This window comes from Nymphalis io, chromosome 8 (genome assembly GCF_905147045.1).
Source record: "Nymphalis io chromosome 8, ilAglIoxx1.1, whole genome shotgun sequence".
NCBI lineage: Eukaryota > Metazoa > Arthropoda > Insecta > Lepidoptera > Nymphalidae > Nymphalis > Nymphalis io.
The window spans coordinates 4,634,849-4,650,817 of NC_065895.1; the positions used below are offsets into that span (position 1 = coordinate 4,634,849).

The 15,969-nt window shown below is 31.2% G+C and overlaps 1 protein-coding gene across 2 annotated transcripts in view; it reads right to left on the reverse strand.

Annotated features, from left to right (window-relative positions):
• Positions 1–14,703: 14,703 nt before the first annotated feature.
• LOC126770314 (ras-related protein Rap-2b) overlaps positions 14,704–15,969 on the reverse strand; it is a 36,480-nt gene continuing 35,214 nt past the window's right edge. For both annotated transcript variants that reach the window (XM_050489678.1, XM_050489679.1), the window contains one exon: positions 14,704–15,027. In XM_050489678.1, coding sequence (XP_050345635.1) covers positions 14,704–15,027 — 324 coding nt within the window. The remainder of the gene's footprint in view (positions 15,028–15,969) is intronic.

Genomic DNA, 15,969 nt, shown 5'->3' on the forward strand with positions numbered 1-15,969 from the left:
TAAAGTTTTAAATTATTGACAGTAGGTTGTCAATAATTTTATGTAGACATTTTGGAGATCTACAATTCTCTCATATAAAGCTTGTTAATCTGTTTTAGGTGTAGCAGCGTCCTGATTAAAAGTGCTTTAGTCCAGACTGACAATTTTTTCTCTGACTACGGCAGCATATAATAATATATCTATCCACAATATTCAACATAATAACATAATATATCTGACCTGAAACTAAAATAAGATGCTTTTAATAGGAATTTTAGTTTATAGCTCCATATAAATCAAATCAAATATTAATATTACTATAGTAGTAGTTTGACAGGGATGTTTAACAGAGTAATATAATTTAAAAAAAATGACGTAAACAAAATTGACACTAAAATGTATTTAGAATTTGAAGTTTGTACTTTTTTAATTTAATATTTTAGAAAAATAAATCTAAGATATACAATAAGCATATTTTTGGCAAAAATGCTTATATTTTATGTTCCTTGACCGGCAACACAGTATCAGTTACATGTTTTTATTTTTTTTTAATTTTTGGGACAGAGTTTTTAGTAAACTTACTTTTTGATTTACTTGTCAAACAAGCATCACATTGGCACCTACTAATAATTTATATATACAGTTAATCTACGTAGGTGAAACGTCACGAATCACGAAAATTCAACTAAAATAAATAAAATTAAAATCCAGAAATTATGAGAAAAAAATATATGTAATTATAATTAATTTTTAAATATACTTTTGTACGACGAATATTAACTACGAAGTTTTTTTTTAAAAAAAAGGTAGTTGTTTGAACAATCATAGATTTAATTACGTTTGTTTTCAACAAAGCCTGTATATTTTGTGACTTTCGTCTTAGGGCCAATTTAATTAAAATTCGAATGAAATAAGCCGTTAAGTGCAAGTCCGACTAGCAAACGCATACGGTTCCGTAAAAAAAAAAAACACATTTAATCACGAGACAAATTTACTTTTGTTATATGCAGCTGTGTATCCTTAATAAACAAATAAGTGATATTAGTAACGAGTATATATTATATGTATATATGTTTCCATACACGATTAATAATAATCCAATTGTATTTAAATACAATGTAATTAAATTTTCGAAAAAGTGTAACTACTGAATTTCTTGCCAGTTCTCGGTAAGCCTTAGTAAGTAAAGCCCGAAAATATCTCACTGTTGAGTGTAGGCTTCGTCTCCTCTTAAAGAAGTTGTTACCAGCTTATTTCACTATGCTACTCTAGTATACGTATCTCTAACCTCATACAGTTCTTCTATATCGTTAAGCTTTAAATAAAAATTAAGAAAAAAAAGGCAAATAAAACACTCCTAATCTCGATGGTACTATCTTGCGTTTGAACCTACGATATACGGTTAAAACACGTGTTGGATCTACTCATGATGATCTACTGAATCATCTCAGTTTTTATCATAATTATATAATTGCTATTAAGTAAAACAAATAATTATAATAAACAAAGAAGGATTTTATTAATAATATTAATATATGCCTACCGATGATTAACCGATGATCGTGGGTTCAAACCCGTTAAAACTCGTTATTTGTGATTATAATTCATATCGTGTTTTTATCGTGAAGGAAAACATCGTGAGGAAACCTGCATGTATCTAATTTCACTGAAATTCTGCCACATGTGTTTTCCACTATCCCGCATTGGAGCAGCGTGGTGGAATAAGATCCAAGCCATCTCCTCAGAAAGGGAGAGGAGACCTTAGCTCAGCACTGGGACATTCACAGGCTGTTACCAATATTAATATAGTAATAACCTGATGCGATTACTTTACGACGGTACTCTAAAACATAAAAAAGTGGTTTATTTACTTCTTTAGTTACTTAATAAAATATTCTGTTCTATTTAGATTGTATTTTAAATTAGGTTTAGCGTTAGGAAATAATATGCTTATCGTTCTCATTAAGCAGTTTGTATATGAGCATTTAATAAACTCAATATTATGTTCGTTAATAAAGATGCAAAACATGTATGTTGCTGCAATTGAATAAAATTTCTGTGGAAGTGGAATTTGCCGCGAAGCTTTGCGGTGTGCATTCCAATGTGCTTTGCTCGTTTAACCAGCATAATTACGATCATATTACATGAGAAAATATGATTAAAAATTCACAAAGATTAATAAATAGAATATAAAGTCCATTACAACTTTTTTATTCATAGAAAAACCTTATCCTTTCTAAAAACAGTTCCAACACCGTGCATAATATATTATATATAAAAATATTTTAATTTATATTATATCTTAAAGATTATTGTGCCACCGGCCTTTTTTAGTTTATGCAGAAATATTTAAATATTTCAAACAAAAACAAGCTTAGACAAAGTAGGCTTGCACAAATCGCTAGTGCAGTTTTAAAAGATGCGTGTAACCCATTTCGATCACGGGGGCCATTCTTAACGGAGTCTAGGCAATTGCACAGGAAATATTATAATATTACACGAACACATGCGTACTTTTTTCTAACTTTCATTATACAAAGAAAACGGTAATACGACACGACCAGAGAGTTTTCAGGCACAGAATCATCGCCTAAGCGTGTTATCCGAGGCACGGGAATGTAAGCACTGCCAACTTCCTAGCTTCTGAACTTCAGGTTGCTACTGAGAATAAAGTGATGGCAAAAATTACAATTTAACATGCTATAGTTGAACATCGAGATTTCAAATCTATCAAAGGTAATATAATTACTTGAAAACTTACATACGTCGTTTCAGCTTAATCAATCTTTATAAAATAATTTCCTACGTTTCAAGAAACACGTCACAGAATACTTTATAAACTCTCGTGGATAACATAATCTAAGTACGTGATATACAGATAATTCTAGTCAACAACAGTAAATCGCTAAGCTAGGTAGGTTGCCAAGGTTTCCAAGTAGATTATACAGGTTGTTTAAATTTATGCGCAAAACTAGCTTTGGGAACCAATTTCAAGTTGTCATTTCCAGGTTCTTTTTCTTATTACGAACAACTTTAAGTTGATCCCCCGAGCTGAAAGTGAATTGTTCAGTATTAACTTCAAACTTTTAGAAAACATTGCTTGAATAATCATTTTCACTCTATTTATTGATTAATTATTTAAATAATTTATTAACGAAATAAAAATTAGAAATTAAGAAACAGATGTAACATACAATTACATAGGATTTGTATTATTTCCTCTGTTATTGTAATATGTTATGAATATATATAAAGTATTATTTACATTAAGGCCTTAAAATATATACAAATAAGAATTAAAAATTGTTACTGAACAAAATATGACATGTGGTTTGTGGTGGTTCATGTGACAAGAAGGCAGTAAGAATGCTAGCAGCATTTCTCCTTTGAATTGATTTCACTGCTCTCCAACTAGTATTCGCATATGGTTGATTTTCGATTTATCCAGGTTTCCTTTATAACCTTTGAACGGTGTTTATTCTGCGAACATAAATAAAGCGCATAAAAATTCAGTTAGGCCATCTATTTAAAGTTGGGTTATAAATATGCCGTTATAACCCAATTTCAAATAGTTTATTATTTAATGACAGTTTTTTATCATCCGCATTAAGGCTGTCTCAACATTTGAAGGTTATAAAATAAATGAAAGGTTCGGTACATTTGATTGATCCCGCCGGACTATTTCATAGTTCGTTAGGTTGAAATATTCTCGGTCGAATAAAGCCTTTCAAACCGTAGAGCGGCGCCTGGAATCTTTTATCAGAGAATTACACACCCCTGTTTCAACGTCGCGATAACTAAATGCCTACAATTTATATATTTAAAAGAGAATATAATATCATTAGTAAACTCGATTCATTTTATTTCAACTTTTAATCTTTTCCCTTTATATTATTTTATCGCTATTTAAATCAACATGAGTTTCTTTTAAGCTAGTTTTCCGTCCCGACTTCTTGTTTCTATGGGTCAGGATCCTTTGCGGTCGTACGTAGAAAAATTCACCAAAGTTTCATCATAATCGGATGAATGGCTTAGCAAAATATAAATGACAACAACAAATAATTTTATATGACTTTCTCTATTCACTCCGAACTCGTCAAATTGAATTAGGAAATGAATATCGTGTTACAGGCAGCCTCTCTGTCCAAATTTATTACGATCGGTTGAGCGGCTTAGTCGTAAGTTAACAAACAAACAGATAAGAGTTACTTTCGAATTTAAGCTAAGTACTTGAAAAACATATAACATATTAAAACACGCAAGTTTATTTTTCAAATATGATTTATAACTTTCATAAAAAGTTTTCATTCAATACGTTGTTCTGTGACGATAATAAAACGTCCCAGCGAATGAAGCCGAGGTCAAAGTATTGTAAAATAGGAAAATATAATATCAATATTATAGTATTTCCCAGATAGAACATATAATATTATTTTGCCCAGAATATTGGTGATTGCTTATTTGAGGGTTATTATTATTGGGCCGCTTAGTAATTAAAACTTTGCATGTTCAATCATGATGCGACTAAAAACAGTGGAATGTCACCCTAAGAATATCCTATTTCTTCTTATGCTTGAGAAGAACTCTTGGATTTTATTCCACCATCCTCTTCATCTAAAGTACTAGTAGTCTAGCTAATAATCCAATTTATGGTATAAGATGGTTAATAATATATTCTGACGTGCATTTCCTTTGCTTAATGAGGTATCAATAAGATAACATCTTATCATCGCTTCTCGACGGCTTCTGGACTAAATAGTGTTTGTAAGAGAGAGGTGACAAGGCAGGTCCTCTCGACGGGTAGGTATCGATCGGCGCGCTGCGCAACAAGTGACGCCGTTATACACACGGCTTTTGGCGATGACGAATCATGGGAGACAGACCTTTAATTATACAGCTGGAGATGGATACTTTAGCGTTCACACTGAAACTAATTTAATCTTATCTTTTAGGACGCATTCAAAGACTACCAATGCGAATTAATTATATCGTAGCGTATTCAATACTTGAGCGTATTATTTTAATGCACGATAATATAATATTTTTCAGAACTTATTATTTTTACATAGTGTATATAGTTATTAATGATTTCATTATTATTATATATTTGTTTGAACATAAAATTGTTTTCCATAAATTAATGAACTTTTCGTAGGATTATTACCAATATTACAAATATATATCTATGACTATGCTCTTCAGCGCGGTTGCACCCGCGATAAATGACCCTGTGGCTTGTAGCGTGGTATTGTAATTATAGTCCTTGACCTTTACAATCGATAGGCTATCAAACGTTACTAGATTTTCATCAAATTAAATTGGACTTGTAGATCCTGAGATTAGTACGTTGGAACAAACGAATTAATTTAGTTGTAAATTAGTTTTCCGTGATAATTTGATAATAACTAAAAGGAGAATGACCAAAAGTGGTCCAAATATCCACCACTAACGAGACCTATGTTGACTTATAGTCCACTAAACAGAGAGTAAATTTTATTATGAGACAAAAAAATTTGCTGTTAGTAAAAAGTTATGAATATATGAAAAATAATAATAGTTTAGCTTTTTTTGCTTAACTATTTATTGAAATTCATTTTAATTGTGCACAGGTAGCTTACTCTTAATGCAGTACTAATGATGTTTCATCGAAACCCCGCGCAAATTGAATATATTTCTATTTTTATCCCTTTCGTACTTAGCAAATAATGCGCTAAAGCATAGATAAAAACAGATTGCGTTAAAAATCAGTTTTTATCTGAGTACCTAGAGTAGTACCGGGTACTGAAACACGCGTTGTTTTCTTTCTTATGAGTCTTTGATCAAAATCTTTTTTAACGAAAACCTAACACGGGACACCAAGCGGCATGTCTTTTTTTTCGAAATGACTTTTTGGTTGTGACAACAGTCCCAACCGACAGCGTAACCTAATGGTTGGCATGACATAACATGCGTATAAGCGTATATATTAACCACATTTTTCTCATAAAAAGATACAAATACATAACTTTTCATTACATTATAACTGGTTTTTTTTATAGAATAGGTAGGCGGAGCATATGGGCTACTTGATGGTAAGTGCTTACATCGCCAATGCGCAACTAACCTTGGGAACTAAGATTTTATGTCCATTGTGCCTGTAATTACACTGGCTGACTCACCCTTCAAACTGGAACACAACAATACCAAGTACTGCTGTTTTGCGGTAGAATATCTGATCTGAGTGGGTGGTACCTACCCAGACGAGCTTGCATGAAGCTCTACTACCAGTAAACCACCAGAACCACTTTTACACAGCATAATTTTTGTTGCGGTTTGGTTATAATGTCTCAATATTTAGTACCCTATTTTATGATATAGCTCTCGTTGGTGGTGGACATTTAATAATAATAATAATATCCTTGGACTTTATTCACACACGGCCATCTGATCCCAAATTAAGCAGAGCTTGTGTCATGGAAACCAGACAACTGATATATTACATATACTACTTTTCTTTTGTAAATACATACTTATATAGATAATTACACCCAGACTCAGGACAAACAGACATGTTCATGCACACAAATGTCTGTCCTGGGTGGGAATCGAACCCACAACCTTCGGCGTGAAAGGCAGGTTAAACCTACCAACCACGCCAAACGGCTCGTCAGATTTGGTAGAAGGTCCATATATTTTTGATCATTCTCCTTTTCTAAAAACACAAATTTTACATAAAATTCTCTAGCAATGGGCTATTTTCAGCTCAACGTGGGAAACATTGCAAAAGGTTTATTTTTTACCTAAAACAATACACAATGGAAAGTTGGGACGTAACCAAACGACCCAATAGCCGCAATGTACGTTCTAAATATGTACTGAATTGGTAGCACGTTCACCATATGTTGACACGACACGCCGCATCTAGTAAACAACACGAACAATTGAAAGCCTGAACGTTCTACCCTAACGAGGTTCTCTGCTATCATTGCGAGAACAATGAAATTTTCGCTAGTAAAACATTAATTACTTAAAGTAATAAAGTAACACAACCAGGAATGTTCTTTCAAGAATATAAAATTCAGTATTAAAAGTTCAAACGTTACAAAGTCAAACTTAATGTAATTCAACAGATCTCAAGGGATACATCTTGTCCGATATGAAAGTTGGTACAAATTACTTCATTGTGCTAAAATAATCTTATATATTTTTTTTGAAATATTAAAAAAAATTCGAATACATCATAAATTAGATTATATTGAAATGTTTTTATTTAGGTTATCAATAGATATCAAAACAAAACATAGAGTTTATTTATATATATGTAATTTACATACGCATATTAGTTTTTATCGAAAAGAACTACAATACATACATCCTCTTCTATTCTCAATTTTCATTAGCTCTGTAAGTCAACATATTTCTTCTTCCTACCACCTGTATGCCGACTATCTCCAAATTTATGCCCATTCCAAAATTACTGACCTACCACATACTATTCAATTAATTAATTCTGACTTAGACAAAATTTTAAAGTGGAGTCTTTCTTTTGGTCTCAGAGTAAATCCTATTAAAAGCCAGGCTATTATAATTGGCAGTTATAAATTATTACCTCGTGTAGACTATTCTTGTTTGCCACCTGTTGTCTTTAACAATACTGTAATCCCATTAAGCAGCAAAGTTCAAATTTAGGAATATATATAGATCAAAATTTCTCATGGATGTCACAAATAAGTGAAGTGAGCAGGAAAATGTTTCACTCAATTGGGTCCATTCGTAGATTACGCAATTTTCTACCTATTCCTACTAAAATTGCGTTAGCTCAAGCCATCCTCCTGCCCATCCTTGATTACGCTGACACCTGCTATCTTGACCTAAAAGAGGAGCAATTAAATAAACTCGAGCGTATTCAAAATCTCTGTATTCGGTTTATATTCGGACTCCGCAAATTTGACCACATTTCTGAATTTCGCAAAAAACTCGAGTGGCCCCCAATCCGTCTTCGCAGGAATACTCATATTCTTTCTCTTCTTTACTGTATACTTTTTCATCCAAATTCTCCACACTATCTTAAACACCGTTTTGAATTCCTTAAGGACTCGCACGGCCACGCTCTACGATCTGACGATGATCTAATTCTTAAAATTCCTTCTCACTCTTCTTCTTTTTATACCAATTCTTTCTCTGTCTAAGCAGTTCGCCTATGGAATTCTTTATCACTCCACTTAAGACAATCTATCTATAACTATTAACAAATTTAAAATCCGACTCAAGGCATATTATTTATCTTTATAATTATCAGCGAGTGTTGTTTTATTATCTGCCGCACTTTATTGCTATTTATTATTATAATTATCATAACATATTTTTTTAATGTTTTGTTTTATATATTATATATGTATGTTTATGTATATATTATTTATTTATATGTATGTATATTTAGCTATAGTACTGTGTATATATATATTAATATTTATTTAAAAAATAAAAATTGAGATGATTAGTACACCTTTTTGCTTATTTATTTATTTCATGTCCTTCACCCAAAGGTTGTCTGGAAAAGATCGCTCTTTTAGCGATAAGACCGCCTTTTGTACAAAATAGTTTTCGTTTCTTTTATGTTTGTGTTTAAAATGGTTCTGTAACTCTTTTAGTGTACAATAAAGCTTATTCTATTCTATTCTATTCTACATATTAATTACATGAACATGAAATTTACGCTTGTCACATCAATAGTTTAAATTTAAGCTGCGAAACTTAAAGTGCATTTACTTATATAATATTATATGCTCGAAAGTGCACTTACTTATATAATAATGTTACATAATAACCTACTCCGAAAGGCGCTGCATCTTTCGGTATTAGTTTAATTTGTCAATTGGTTTAGTACTTTTTCAGTTTACAAAAAAAAAACGTCTCCTCATTTATTAGTACAGTACAGTACAGTAACCACCTGTTAATGTCTCACTGGTAGGCTAAGGCCTCCTGTCCATCTTGAGGAGAAGGTTTAGAGTTTATTCCACCAAGCTGCTCCAATGCGGGTTGGTGGATTACACACGTGGCAGAATTTCAATGAAATTAGACACATGCAGGTTTTCTTACGATTTTTTCCTTCACCGTAAAGCACGAGATGAATTATAATCTTTTAAGCACATGAAAATTCAGTGGCGCTTGCCCGGGTTTGAACCCACGATCATCGGTTAAGATTCACGCCTTCTAACCACTAGGTCATCTCGGCATTTATTAGTATAGATTTACAATTCAATTTACGAATCTTGCGTGCTAATCAATGAACCCCACGTCAATGCATATGATAGGCTATTAGTGGCAGCAGTGTAGAAACTACCTATACAGTAAACATTGCAATGGCTGATGGTTTACGCCCTAGCTCGTTGTCGACAACGCAAACAAAGGATGACAGTGTAATTTATTTTCAATATCTACACAGGCATGTATACGCTTTAGGTTAAATTAAATTTGTTAAAATAAAGCGTGATACTAAGCTTTATGTAAGCGGTGTAGTGTGAAATTTGCGAAGGCTTTGGCGGTAGTCCTAAATTAATATCGCTTTGTAATTTTCTAAGTATTTAATACTTTGTCGAATGTGATTAATTAATTTATAAACGGGATACTTTAGGTAAAGTTAAAACTTATAAATCTTAATCATTTGATTTTAGTCATTATTTTTTAATTAAGTATTTATTACTTATGTTTTATTCTATGATAAAAATATTTTAGTTATATTTAGTTTAATTTCAATATCAATAAAAGATAAGTCAACATAACATTACTTACAGCCAGTGGAAAATAAAAGGCTAGCAAAATATTTACTATCTGTACTGAACATCGGTTGATGTTTTACATCAATTTATTATCTAAGTTGGAGACTACCGTAATTAATCTCCAGCACCACGTCTACGTGTGTGTGTACAGGCGAACAATATGTCAAAACTTTCTACGTCACTTGGAAATTACTTCGATAATATCATAACATTAAGAGTATTTATTAGCAGCGATAAAAAATCGCCGAGTCATCTATTATAGGAAATCGTTATGTGACAAATGCTTGCATATGTCGTGTGTATTGTGTATTTTACACTTCAACAACTATTCCAAATTTATAATTTATGATATTTATTAATTTTTTAACCATGTGGGCCAAACACTAAATTGAGCCATGGTGATCTTTAATAAATAAAGGTTTTACTATTAAGTAAATCGTATGAGTATAGTAACATGAAAGTAACTTGTGAATGTCCCACTGCTGGGCTGAGTTTATTTCACCACGCTTGAACATGCATAAGATAATTATATATCTGGCAGATGTTATCCGAATGCGATGTTATCCGTTATATATCCGAAACCTGATGTATATAAGAGTATTATTATATAATCCGGTTTCACTAAAGTTATTTAACTGACAACTCTATGTAGACGCGGAGTTCATGACGATGTGGATCAAATGAAGTGAACACCATAATGCTCGAAACATAACGAACATTCCTTTATAAATAGCCTCAGTGAAATCATATTATATTATTAATATGATGGTAGAGATTTCTCAAAATGTATACTTTCAAATAATACGCATGCACGTGACAAGACTAAATCTGACATGAATATTACTCTATAATTATATAAATAATAACATAATTTACTTTACCATACGTATCATCGTGATATCATAAAATTGGTAATTGATTTTTAATATAAACTAATAATTATTTAGTGATTCGACTTTGATTTAAGAAATAATTAACAATAATGAGATATACCAAAATATATATCAATTATACCTGAGTTGTTTTTTCTATGGACATCAGCGTTGTAACCAGGCATAGAATACCCCTTGTAAAACCTGATAGTATCTGTGATTCGTCTTCAAACTCGCATTTCCTCACGCGCACACCTCTCAGACGGTTAAATAACAGCTACTCACCAGTTATTCTACCACCAAAGAATTCTATGTATTGCTGTGTGTAAGTGGCATAGTATCAAAGATCCTGTCTCGTATCGTTCCATCCCATAATGGCATCCCATTTATAGTATCTATAGGTAATGGTATTAGGTGGCCTGTTCAATTGCCATCCTAAAATAAATGATAAAATAAAAATTTGCGGCAGAGATTCAATGATATGACATTCCTTCATTTAATTCATGAGATGTGTTTTTTTTACCTATAATTTTATTGTAGAACAACAATGCTAAACATGATTTCTAGTGTTTAAATATCAGGAGTTACCATGAGTTAAGTGTCTACTGCGTATTTGGATTATATTTTCTGAATACCTACCGTTTTTTTTTTTATGATTTTTAGTACATTTATTTTTTTATATTGACTCATGAATGAACATTAAGGTAATAATAATAATAAAAATCAGAAGTAAATATATTTATTTAAAGTTACAATATTTATATTCGGTACAAATATTAAAATTATAATGTGAAACATACATATTGGATATGGCGATAAGAATCTTATGATTGTATTAATATTTCAATACATTATAGAAATTTACATTAAAAGTTTACAAGTAAACTGTCTACGTTTTCAAATCCATCTGTGCTGACTGCTGAACATAGCAGACCAATAGAACTACGACATGATTAAATAAATATCAGTATAGACATATCGATAAACAACACGCCAGATATCCTACAAGAAACACCAATATATGTGAAAAAGTTTCGAACGAATTGATCTACACCATAAACTCAAAATAAGCAAGATATAGGGCATGTATGATGGAATGTTCGCGAAGGCTTGTGAGCAATGCTTTTCCGCCACAATGCGGGTGAGCCGCGCATCTCCAAACATCAACATCCTGAGAATGACAGCAGCCGGAATAGACAATCCTTACATATCTCACTGTTGCATTTCTATTTTTTAAGACTACTTTAGAATGCATTGTTCTAACAAATTTTGCAGAAGATTAATTTTTTTTAAATAGATAATTATTGTTAGTGATTTGAGCATTTATTACTAGTTAAATATTGTTTACAAGAAAATAATATATAAGTAAAATCAAATAATTTATATTAAACATTCAAAGGTCCGTTACTCATGTTTGATATTAAGTGGCTATTAACATGAGACTTTGAAATATCACCAGTTCGTATTTATGCTCATGGTTCCCATTCTATCACGCTCTATAGCTTGCTTATTTATACTACAAAATCTACGATTCTAGTTTTAGAATAAACATTATGACTAACAGCCGAAGTTATTAATCTATAGAATATGACAATATTATTTATTTAATCTTTTGTTAAAATACCATTGTCTTCTATTTCTTAAGTATAAATTAAATATATTCTTGTCGTCGGCTCTTAACCATAACGCTAGATAAAATTGAATTGAATACGATATTAAATTTCTACTTACAAATACATTTTTATATTTTAAACGAACATATCACATATTTTTAAAGAAAAATATAATGTACATGTCTTGTATTGACTTAATGCAACAAACGAGGATCTATCTCTAGTAAATTGTACAACAGTTCTCGTCAGAAACGCAATATTATTTCTCTTTTACACAAATAAATACTTACATTATAAATATAATTTCATTTTTATTTAGAACTAATACACAGCCATTAAACTGAAATGATGCAAATTAAATAAATATATCAGCGATTGTTTCGAATTAACTGAAAATGCAGAGCTAATTGTAAAAAAGGCACGACCATAAAATATAAATATAATAAAAATAGAAACTGTTATAAGTTAAATGTGTAAATATATATCAAAAAAATAATTAACGTTAAGCTACAAAATAAGTAAATTATGTTTTCGCTTTTATCGATTTTCATTTGTAATCGGTTATCTGATGCGTCTTGAAACACCTATTATTATTATAAGGTATAGGTTCGATTGAAACCTTCACTCAATTGTCAACAACAGCTGCACAGACTTTCAATTTAATTAGATAAATAATATAGAAATGCATAAGAGACAAACAAAGAAGAATTAATTTATTTATACAGAAGATAAATATGTTTTTCTTTAATATATATCAGTCCTACTGTTGCAGGCTTAGCTGCATTCGATTCGAATAGAAACTATTTTTGTCTCCTGTCTTTAATAATTCATAGATCACGTAACAAATTATCAGATGCTTATGTCAATTATATGTATTTTGGTCGCAGGCCATCAAGGGGTTTATTTGAAGTTATAGACACAAGTTTCGCGAGAAACTATATAACTGCTTATGAAAAAATGTTTTTGAATTGAATTTTTAAATCAATAATATAATTATCAATACATTGATAAAATAAAGTATTGATTATAGAAAAATTAAATTAGGAAACACCATCGTATATTCGTAAAAACAAAAAAGCTAGTTCAATATCAGCATTATAATGTTTTAACAACATGTACATACACACATACATAAAAGTCACGTGTATGTATATTTATAAACTTGAAAAATAAATAATTCTAATTTTCAAAAATCCTTGCTTAGTGCTATCCTGCTGTTTAAAAGGAACCCGTATGCAAATTTTCATGGCTCTAAGCCCAGAAGTTTATGCCTTGATATGTCAGTCAGACAGTTATTCCTTATTTTTAAAATAAATATCATTATTATATATATATATATATATATAATAAAATAATGATGTTTAATTTTCAACGGCTCATGTTTATTATGTAAAAATAAAATGGATTTAGTTTTTCCTTGCAAACCAACTTTTGCTAGTAAATTGCTGTGAAAAATGTATTTTTCAAATATTATTATTATCGTGTAGTGTATTATAAAATTAACCAATTGACTATATCCCTGCATCAATAATGGCAATATATCTCTGGCTGCGGCCGTCGGACACGCCCATTTTTATATGTATAATATCAAATAATAATATATATATAATCTATAAACTTTAACATAAATTCTATATATTTTGGTTATGATTATTCGACCCTTTTTTAGATCAGAATTGACTGCAATAGTATAATATTATATTTTAATTTACGATTAAAGTTTTATAACCATAATAAAAATCTGATTATTATAGTAATATTGTTGATTTAATTTGAAACAATACAAGAATATTCGGTCCAATAGATTCTGAGTAGCACAGAGGACGGACAAAAGAAGAGTGAAATATAGACTATTCTAATATTTTCTTATGTTATAAGTGAAATCTAGACATTACCTTAAAACGAACCAGTCATGATACCTGTCAACCTACACTTTATCACTCTTTCCAAAAATTTCACTTTCGAAGATATATTTTATAAATTCTAACTTATATAAACTAATTGCCTACGGCGTTGGCGTTATATTTATTCCTTTGAATTAAAAAAAACTCATCTTATTAATCGTAGATTTCATTAATTTTAAATTTAACCGTAGTTGTTAATTAATAGGAAGATAGATGAGTTTATGTATATTACAGGTATTTAAATGTTAGGAATTTATGAAATGTATACATTTAGATGGTTTATCTTCTAAAAAATCGTTTTATATAGTTTTTAAAAACGGTTGCATGCCATGATAAAAATTTACCGTCTCCCTCGTGACAAAAAGATATTTAAATATTAAAAAGGTTATGCCACATTTAAAGTTCAATTTTAAGTAAATTATGTAGACATAATATTTCTTTGAATGTTTGGTGTTATTTCCAATCGATATCAAATTATAGTTTATGACATAAATGTAAGGAAGACAAAATTATGTTACATCCAACTCAATAAAAATTGCTCAATAAAAATGATTATACTTGATAATGGAAAGGTGATTTAGGAGATAGTGCAAGAATTGCGTTTGCTATTAGCGTGTCTTTCCCTAATCTGTTGTAGGTGTGCGAGTTGCGCTGGCGATGGTACGTGAGGTTGATTGGATGGTGAAGGAGTCGGGGCAGAACCAGGGGGTCCTTGAGGACCTGTCGGCAATGATTGACGTCGCCGTCGCCGAAGAGCTGGAGACAGATTATACTTCACTTTCGCTTGCACCAGCAGTTCCTTGAAGATCTGAGACACGTTAATGTTATCTTTCGCTGATGCCTCCACAAATCCGTTCTCCCAGTCGACCGTTACAACTGATTCGGTTGTATGGAACTCCACCTGTAAAATAAGACATTACAATACATATCACCAGAACAACAATAAGGGAACATCACTCACAAACAACTGAGCCCTTACCTACAGCGACAAGTTAGCGCTAATCGTTTGTAAAGCTTTAGTCAAATAAACCAAGCATACCATTGCTTCACGATGTTGCGGTCTTAATCTTAAAATGAATTACGCGTTGGGATATACCGAAGTAGCTGTTCTATATTAAGGAAGGACGTTCATTAATTTATTTAAAAAATATCGATTCCACCAGTAATCTGACAATAATTTGGCCCTGTATTGTTTATTAGATTATTTACCTCGAAGAGCCCTCATTAAGAACGATGTTTCATTTTACACGCGGGATTCATAAATCCGTTTCATTTGAGATGTAACACGTGTTGCTAGGTTAATACCCTTAATAATTCGTCGCCTTAGAGTCTAAATTACGGTGGAAGTGGCGACGTTCTAGGCTTACTTGTTAAAATTACCTGAGTGAATAGTGTTTTTTTATGTTTGGCCTAGAGAAGCAAAAAGGTTTGTGGGTGGACCACCCGCTCGATGATCAGACGATTTAAGAAAAATGGCGGGTGCTCAATGGAAGCGATCAGCACAGGACCGGGAGAATTGGCGCACCTGTGAGGAGGCCAATGTCCAGCTGTGAATTAATGTGGGCTGAATATGATGATAGTGTTTTATAATTATAATAATTTTTAATTTAGGAGAATATGTAAAATTTGCCAGGCCGTGAGCAACATTTAATCAATACAATAATAGACTGGAAAAATTAAGAAGAAAACATTGAAATTGTAAACATGAAAAAATTAATAGCAATCGATGATATGCATTGTAAATTTATTACATAATAAAATGCAAATATAATAGGAAAAGGCATATCCGGAAAAACTGGGTTTAAATCTCTTTTTAAATCAACAAAATGTTATAAGCCTATTA